The following is an 8,767-nucleotide window of genomic DNA, read 5'->3' on the forward strand; positions in this document are numbered from 1 at the left end:
CTTGACATGTTTATCAACGGCAGTCAAAGTCAAGAGTCACTCAGAGTACAAAGTTTATTCTTTTTTAAAGGGCATTCCGTGAGAATACGCCTAAATTGATTTTTACTCAAGTGGACAGTCTGTTCTCCTCCTGACTTGAAAACACACTGAAGAGAATGACATCGTGTGTTGAAACATTGACCAGTGCCATCATCTAGTTTCGCTTCAGTAAACGCAAAATTCCACATGCAGTCACGTAAACACATTTAGACTGAAAAGCGAGACATTTGATGGTAGAGAAACAACACAACACTCACATGGACGGACATGACTGAAAAGCCTGCTGCTACAAAAACGAGGGAAGTGAAATGAAATAGTGGTTTGAAGCTTTGAGTGATGGGTCACTCCCTACACGCCGGTCTCTTTCCTCTTCAGGCTGCCCTCTATCCTCTGACCTAGCCTGGTTTTGGAGCGCGGCTGCGGTCTGAGTTTAGGACCCAGAGGTGGTGGGCAGTTTTCATCGTCGTTGTGGACGGTGACTGCGATGCCGGATGAGCGTCGCTTGGGTTTCATGACGTCTCCCGGCAGGACTTGCTTTGGTTCCCTCTGCTTGTCTGCGATGGCACTGCGAAGACAGTTGAGCCACTGCTGCTTGTGGTAGACGTCGTTACCCTGCAGCGTGTGGCTCTGACCGTGGGATGGGTCCAGAGAGCTCACACGGAAGACATTTTTAGCTAGAGGGAAAGCACATCGCCCCTTTAGACAGTGTTATATAGAGTGGTATCTTGCATTAGCTTTGTTTACTCACTATACCTTTATCTACATTCGTGAACGCCCCTCTAAAAGAGCCTCCGAGTCGAATTTCTCCATCCAGCAGATCTTCGAGCGCCAAGTCCGTCACTCGAATGGGCTGTCTGTAAACCTGGAAGCAGCTTCTGTCGTTGCGTGTGACTGGTCGGGTCAGAACCAGCAGCTCGGTGAAGAGAAACACGTGCAGCCTCTGGTGGTGGGGTGAAAAAAAACAACAACATAAGCCGCAGTTTGGTCATCAGACACGGAGGATGGACAAGACCCTCACCGAGCCACTCTTGTTCCGCAGCTCGCCATGACACAGCAGGGTCTTGCAATCGTCGATGAGCGGGTCACGCTGTTTCTCGTCAAGGTATTCCAGCTTGTCGATGTAATACTGACACTCGGACTCTCCCTTTCTGATGTTTATATCTGACAGGATTCCCTGGATGATGGCGACCTGCAATAGAATTGAAATACATGTTGAAGTAAACTAACAACAGATTGGCACCAACAGATCAGAAAAATCTTTTTCAAATCTTACGGCTCTCTCCAGACTGGTCACATCTGGGTGCTCAGGAGGCGTGTGTCTGAGGATCTCTCGCAGCAGCAGCGGGTATTTCACCAGGCGTGAGCGTGGGATGTCCAAAAAGCTCCAGAGGTCCAGCTTCCGGCTGAAGGGCGACTCGAGGCAGCGCTGCAGGAAGTCCTGCACCCGCCGGTCCTGCTTTTTCTGGTCCAGCAATGCTTTGGCGGCAAGCTGGTTGCTGCAGTAGTTCTTGTAGGCGTTTAGTCCAGGGAGCTGACGGGGGAATAACGCACAAGGTCAGGAGGGCTCAACCACAAGAACAAACCTGGACCCAAGTGTAGGGTGTTTTTCTGGTAATGTGAGCACATGTGAGCCATTTCAGAAAAGTACATCTTGATTGACAAGCAAATTTCAGAATGACTCAAATCTGTAATTGGCATGAATTTGACTGCTGCATTCAGGTGCTGTGAGAGCCATCGCAGTAAGGTGGCTTTTTCACTCTATAATAAGCCAGCATTTAACTTTTTAATGACGAGCGAGTGCAGCAGAACGCACAGATCTTTAAGGCGCTCATTTTCCGAGTGTGCAAACAGGAAATGGCATATCATTCACACCATCTGTCTATCGCTCCATCTCTTATCTGTTTTCTCAGTCCACATGGCCTGAGTGTCTACCAATATTAAGTCAAAATTTACAATGTAAGAGTCGAATGAATTGACTAATAAGAAAACCCAGAGGAAGCACACACACGTACCCAGTCGATGACGATCTGTCCAATCTGATCCACTGTTCCGTCTGAGCCGGTTCCATCAGTCAACTTTGTCAAAAGATCTACAACACAAAGGGTAGAGTGTGATGGGGGAAACGCTGCGGCATAGTGCTTTAACAACTCAGAATTTAGAGCGTGGTGACTCACCCTCATGTAAAGGGATGTAAGCATCCAGGTCACCGAAAATGTGGGCGAGTTCCTCCGCAGTCATGATAGAAAGCTTGAGCATGGGATCGTGATACGCCTGCATCACAGCAATATATAACTGAACCTGGTTGCAAATATGTGACTGAAACGCACAACGGATACAATTCATACCTTTCTTGCGAGTTGAAGATCCTCAATGAGGTCTTGCTCTCCCCGAAACAGCTCATATATAGCCTGAACGACAAAGCATTAACAACAAAGTTACAGCTGCTTTTTAGGTAACCTAGCAAACCAAATTTCACCACCTCTTGTCTCTTGATCTCTTTTGAGGAGAAGGAGCTCTTCTGATGCACGTCCAGGGTCTCAGACCATAGAGTGCTGTGTCTGCGTTTTGTGGGTGTGGGTCCTACTGCTCTGCTGCTGGACTTCAGTGACATCCCAGGTGACCTGGAGTCACCTCGCAATGACATTGACTGGGAAGAAAAACACATCAGTTTCTCATCACCTGAGCTGGAGCCGGCAGAGGGCAGTGCATAACCACAACATCTTGAATTCCCCCATTGTGGGACTAATAAAGGCCATCTAATCTAATCTTACTCATAAAACTGTGTTCAATCTAAGCTGATAATTATTCAATGCACATAAACACGGCACAGTTTTGACATTAGGACCTTCTTTTTTGCTGTGTTATTAATACTTATTAATTTTTGTTATTAATAGACAGAGGAAGGCCACAGTCGTCCAATAACTCTAATATTAGACCACGTTTTCTCTTCTCTGACTACATCATAATTTCTCAAAACACTTTCGAATATTCGCGCTGTATTTGTCTGCCAACAGTGACCACAACTTTCCTTTGCCAAGTGAGTCTTTAGCGCCATCTGTCGGCTAAGAAAGATCATTATTTTTACTGGCTCTTCATTTTGTGCAATAAGAAATAACTTGATTCAGAAACAAAAACAACGGGAAATAAAGGATCCATTGTATTATGAAAGCATATGAATATTGATGGTCTGTGCTGTTCAAAACTTCTAACCCCCAGAAACTGAATTAAACTGTATAAACATAGGGAGCAATTGGTTGTACTATCCCACAAGCAGAAAATCTAATACATCACCAGTCTCTAGTTACTTCATTTCTATAGAATCAGAATTGCCACATTTAAGTCCAGAGAAAAAAATCAATCTAATTGAATGCACTCCATTTTCTCAGCATCTGTTTCAACTCAGTGGACAATCAATGAACCTTTGCTGTTTTTTTCTCTCAAATTGTCTGTGTTGTTTTTTGCTGCCACAGGTACCATGGGGCTAATTGTTGCATATAATGAGAACAGATAAATGATGTGCAGTGATGCTCATTATCGTCTGAAAGAATCAATGAAAATAGGTGACTGTAACAGCATGATGTGACTGAACAAAAGTTACATTTAACTGCCTGTGCATAGTAAAGCACTTTGAAAGATGGTGGCTCCACTGGATTATGGGAAGACATTAAAGGGGTTCTGAACCTTTTTGATCTCGGGGCCCACCTTTCCCAGAACAAATGGAGCCTGGAGCCCATTCAAGTGATAGAACTGATTCATTGCTCTTGATTTCATTTGTGATCACTAACCATATTTAATCTACTTACACATACACAATCCAAAACCCTGTGAAATGGCATGAAATGTGATCATCGCAAATATATTTATTTGTCATCGAAAAGTCCAACAAGCAGCAGAAGCAGGTGCAAGTGATAATCATCAAATTTACTAAAGAAAAAAAAAAAATCACTTGATGCAAACTGTTGACATAATCGAAAAAAAAAAACCCGAATAAAAACACACTACTGCCACCATACATGGCTAACGTAATAAAACTGAGCGTCTCACGGCCCAAAGGTGTAAAACAAAAAAACTTTTAGTGGCCCTCTGGGAGGCACTCGCGGTCCAACCAAGGGCCCCCAGCCCTTTGATTAAGAATCACTGCATTAAAGTGTCTAGGACCATATGAAAAAGGAGTGAAACACGGTGATGTGGCGTGATGAGTACCTGGATAGTCTGACCAAAACGTCGAACTGCTCCGTTCTTCGATGGGGACATCAGGTTGACCAGAGATGTAACCTTGGCCAGAGGTCGCACTCGCTTGTTGTTTGGTTCCTGTTGGGAAGTAAAAGGAAGTCTGTCAAGTTTGTGTGCATATATTTGGAATAATTTACGCAACATACTTTAGATTCCTGTGAATTTATTTAAAACTTTAATACGTCTCTTCTCCCTTTCACAATGTTGGAAAAAGAAAAAAGTTCTTTTTTTAACGCTCACTGTTTCCGTGACTTGTGAATGGCTAGCCACATAAAATGATAATAAAAGTATGATATGCACCATCATTAGTAAAGAGGAAAAATACTGAAGTCAAAATTTTGACATTTCAAAGTTGACATTTCATTGATAAAATGTGCGTATTGCCAAATGATTTCTAAGTTAAGTTAAGAATCACTTCATTACAGATGATGAGTTCGGTTGCACTCAGTGTAAACCAATCAACAGGAATACGCTAACAAATTTAAAAGAGGTACATGAGTGTTATTCTGATATGAAACGGAGTTCACTGACGTCCATTATAATTTGTGTGAAAGTGTGTTTTGTTTCAGTCCAGTTTAACTGGAAATCCTTCATTAATTTTCTGCGACAACAAACGGATGTTGAGGTGAAGAAGAACAGTAAACTGAGACGTGTGAATGTGCAAGAACAAGCTGCATAAACAACGTGGCTCTGACTGATACTATTGTGGTTTAATCAGTTGAAGAGTCTGTCAGTCTGGACGAGTGGGAGGATCTTAAACAAGCAGCACAGAAGAACAATTGTACAGGAAAGCCTGAGTCATCGAGCAGGATTAAGATTTCTTGTCCACAGACATTCGAAAGGTGTGCGCCGCCTCTTAAGCACACAAACACCGAGCAGTCATGTCACCTACCTTTAGATCAAAACTAGACATGCTGACTGTATCATCATCCTTGTCCTTGCGTTTTCTTTTCTAAAAGGAAAAAACAAATTGGTTACAGCTCTCGTAGAAAATCATACAGGTATGCTTAGACATGAAATCTGTGCCATAGACAAAAGTGCATAAAAAATAGGATAACAACTTAGAACAATAATGGAGAAGTGAATGACAACACTGTATTAAAGATGACTGTGGTTAATGAAAAAAAAACATTACACTGCATGTTGGCATAGCTGTGCGGGTAGTGTATATTTTAATATCACATTTAGCCAAGAAGTGAATGGATGCAATATTAAACTTGAACTCACCAGACTGAAGTCCCACGGTGTCCCTGGGGTGAGAAAGGTAAAAGAGCTGCCCCTCTGTAGTGGAGGTCTAAACACAAAAGGATTACACTCACTTCACCTCATACAAAAACTAAATGTGAATTCAAATTTCATGGAAATAATCCACTACCGATCAAGACGTAATTCTGTTTATCGTGTATTACTAGATGTTTAAGAATGAAAACAACCATTTTAAGTCATATTGGCCGCTTGAAGGCACATTTGGATTGTAAATGAGTGTGTAGCTGCGTCTGATGAATGGAGGCTTTTATATTCAAACTGTATGAGGCGTTTCAGCAATCTCTGCTACTGAAGGGCATTTGTGATGCTAAAACAAAGGAGCAAACGAAGTGTGTGATCAGATGTCTACAGATACAGTCTTGTTACACTATTAGGACTTGTGTACCACTGTTCTACTTCCAGTTGACAACTCCATCCATATTACATGATAGACAAATAGATCATTTTCCTTTCTCGGGAAAATGCAATAAATCCTTGTCAAAACAATGTTATGAAGAAAGGGATACGTTAAAGGAAATCAGAAAAGTACAAAATACATACTGTATGAGACGTAACCGCAGAGACAAATAAAGTGAAGTGGCAGTGTTCCTTTAACCGTAATCATTGCTTTGTGGCGTCATGACTGCAGTTTGTCTTGTCGAACGATTAGTTCCGAGTTGCACTTGAATGCACCGTTTGCCAGTTACCAGCCGTGTCCGCCACATCAAAGTCAAATGTGAGAATATCAGTCGCTTTACACCTAAATATCACGTGTATACACGGCCACATACTGTCCTTTCATACACCATACGTACTTTTTAGAGTTGGTCCTCCGAAGTGTTTTGGGAGAAGCCTCTGCAGCGGCGCTGACACTGTTGGTCGATATTCTCGATGACATTCTGCGAAGCTTGGGTCGTTTTTCTCCCAGCGATTCTCCACCAACGTCCTCATATTCCTCCATTTCGAAGCGCGCTCCGTGTCCAGAAGGTAGTTAAATGATCTCCAAGTCAATATTATAAACGTTGAAGAGGGTAAACCCGACTTAATTGCTACAAAGAAAGTCGTTCGATGACAACAGAACACACGCCACTGCGGAAGTTTGAATATGGCGGATTATTGCAAACGGACCAATCAGGAGAAAGCTCAGTGCTGCGCTGCTAGGTTACGCAAAGATAGGCGGGGCTATGTCAATGTCGATAAATAACAGATTCCCTTCCAATGTTTTCAATTGTTAGATTGCCTTTATTCCTCATACTTTCAACATTCAAACGTTAAAATATTACGCCTGTTTGGATGTCCTTTTAATATGCATTATGATACAAGGACGTCACTCACCACAGTTAAAACTTAAAGCTTTATTTTCCTGACTGAACGTTATACACCTAAAGCATACGTTTTTCCATTTTTGTATTTTTTACCCTTTCAACACATTTTATAATTAATAAATAATATAGTCGAGAAATACAAATAATTGTACAGCTGCGACACGATGAATAAATTATGAATCACCTTAAGATATGCATAATTTCAGATTATTGCATTTGCAACTGCCATAATGATATAATCATGCTAACATTTCTAATGCTGTTCACAAAGTGAATAATCATTTGCAGCCTATAACTATGTGAGAGTAAATTAAAAGGACATACTGAGAATCTACTTGGTGTCATATACAGTATGTGTAAAGAGCTCTTTCCTGAAGAAGCAAAGGAGTGCTGTCTGATGTAAAAGCTCTCCAGAAGGCTCGGTTAGATTCACTCATCAGCAGCCAGAGCCAACCATCAGTCAGTCAGCAGCAGCTCCTCGGACCCTTCAGCGTCGACCTTCATGAACACATTATCGCTTTCCTCTGGCAGCTGCCTCCACTTTAATCAAGAAGCCTGTCATCATTATGATATATGAAGAGTGACATCACTGCTGTAGTGTCTCTATAAAGTGCATGTGATGATGATGGTGGTAGCGAAGTGCTGTTGGCTCATATAGAAGACCTTCAAGGGAGATACTCCACTCACCTCATTCTTCTAGCAGTGCTGTAAGAATAGCTTCAAAGCCTTCACTCACATAAAGAAAATATCTGCCACGATTCGTTGCAAAAGAGAGAGAGATGAAGACAGCACACACATGTCGAGCTGCTGACTAAATACACAACTATCTGACACAAATGCATGTGCTTAGGTTACTCTTTTATTATTTTATTCCAAGAACTAAGTTTGTGAGACAGTTGTTTTCATCAGCATGGAACATTTTTACCATGACAGAAGATGAGTGACAAACACAAGAACTTCACGTTTCCTGAGCTCATTTTATTATGTTCTTCATCCAGGACAAATGTCTCGCTGTATCTCACCTTTTCAGATGTTTTATTTTTCAGTAGCTTGTCTGCTATTCCACCTTCCAGGTACAGGACGATATTTTGGCAAATTTTGGTAATTACCGTGCATCAGAATTTAGTCTTATTGAGGCTATTCAGTTGATCTGTGTGCTCTGCAAGCCCAATGGTATTGAACTATTGATATAGTTCGATACCTTTTTTGGCGTTGGAGCTCAGTCTGTCTGTCACATTCAGCTGAGAAGGTGATCGGTTGCTGCCTGCCACCTCTTCAGGACCTATGTATGTCTCCAGGACCCAGAGACGTGCAGGTCGGATCAGAGCCGACCCTTCTCATCCTGGACATGGACTGTTTGTTCCTCTTCCCTCTGGCAGGAGGCTACGGTCCATCCAGACCAGAACCTCCCGTCACAGGAACAGCTTCCTCCCCACCCCTGCCCTCCCCCATCAGACTGACTGGTAAATTTGTGATCAGCCTTTGTTATTTTATTTTATTTTATTTTATTTTATTTTATTTCAAAGCACTTTCCTAGTTGGTGGAATCCCCACTGACCATGGCAATAAATTCTATTCTGATTCTGATTCTGATTCTGATTCTGATTCTGATTCTGATTCTGATTCTGATTCAGTCAGACAGCAGGTGGCATCAATGCTACGGAGGATTGCAACTGCAGAACACGACCAACATTGATTAACTTCTAATATGTCCCATTTCCAACCAATCCGGAATTCAACTTTGTTTTATAATTTCCACCATTCGTTGCATGAGCTCCACCATTCAGTACGTGTAAAGGGGATAAGATTCCAAATTACTAGAGACATGACCCGTGCTGTTGGCTCAAAGAGAGAAAAAAAACATTAAAACAGACCACAGCTGTGAATACTCAGAGAACACAGCAGCAGAATATACAACAAACATGA

At 42.0% G+C, this 8,767-nt stretch overlaps 1 protein-coding gene across 3 annotated transcripts; it reads right to left on the minus strand.

The window, feature by feature from the left end:
• Positions 1-10: 10 nt before the first annotated feature.
• LOC128771283 (neuroepithelial cell-transforming gene 1 protein-like) lies at positions 11-7,393 on the minus strand. Of its 3 annotated transcripts, none has more exons than XM_053886622.1 (12): positions 6,333-7,393; positions 5,500-5,566; positions 5,165-5,224; positions 4,243-4,350; positions 2,519-2,686; positions 2,385-2,447; positions 2,214-2,310; positions 2,052-2,128; positions 1,313-1,570; positions 1,058-1,228; positions 793-979; positions 11-713 (listed from the first exon to the last, which is right to left on the minus strand). In XM_053886622.1, the coding sequence occupies exons 1-12, from the start codon at positions 6,476-6,478 to the stop codon at positions 388-390; spliced, it is 1,728 nt and encodes a 575-aa protein (XP_053742597.1). In that variant the 5' UTR covers positions 6,479-7,393; the 3' UTR covers positions 11-387. The 3 variants fall into 3 exon arrangements, with proteins under 3 accessions (XP_053742597.1, XP_053742600.1, XP_053742598.1); XM_053886625.1 differs by lacking the exon at positions 6,333-7,393 and adding an exon at positions 5,924-6,061; XM_053886623.1 differs by lacking the exon at positions 6,333-7,393 and adding an exon at positions 6,079-6,221 and having other exon boundaries at positions 12-713.
• Between the last annotated feature and the right edge of the window lie 1,374 nt (positions 7,394-8,767).

The sequence above is a fragment of the Synchiropus splendidus genome, chromosome 14, assembly GCF_027744825.2.
Source record: "Synchiropus splendidus isolate RoL2022-P1 chromosome 14, RoL_Sspl_1.0, whole genome shotgun sequence".
Classification (NCBI taxonomy): domain Eukaryota; kingdom Metazoa; phylum Chordata; class Actinopteri; order Syngnathiformes; family Callionymidae; genus Synchiropus; species Synchiropus splendidus.

Bases quoted from the DNA above. Each gene is read 5' to 3' on its own strand.
- LOC128771283 (XM_053886622.1), bottom strand. From the start codon at position 6,478: ATGGAGGAATATGAGGACGTTGGTGGAGAATCGCTGGGAGAAAAACGA. The intron at 2,687-4,242 runs GTACTCATCACG...TTTTCTTCCCAG, and splicing joins GTTTTGGTCAGACTATCCAG to TCAATGTCATTGCGAGGTGA. The intron at 2,129-2,213 runs GTGAGTCACCAC...TTTGTGTTGTAG, and splicing joins TTACATCCCTTTACATGAGG to ATCTTTTGACAAAGTTGACT.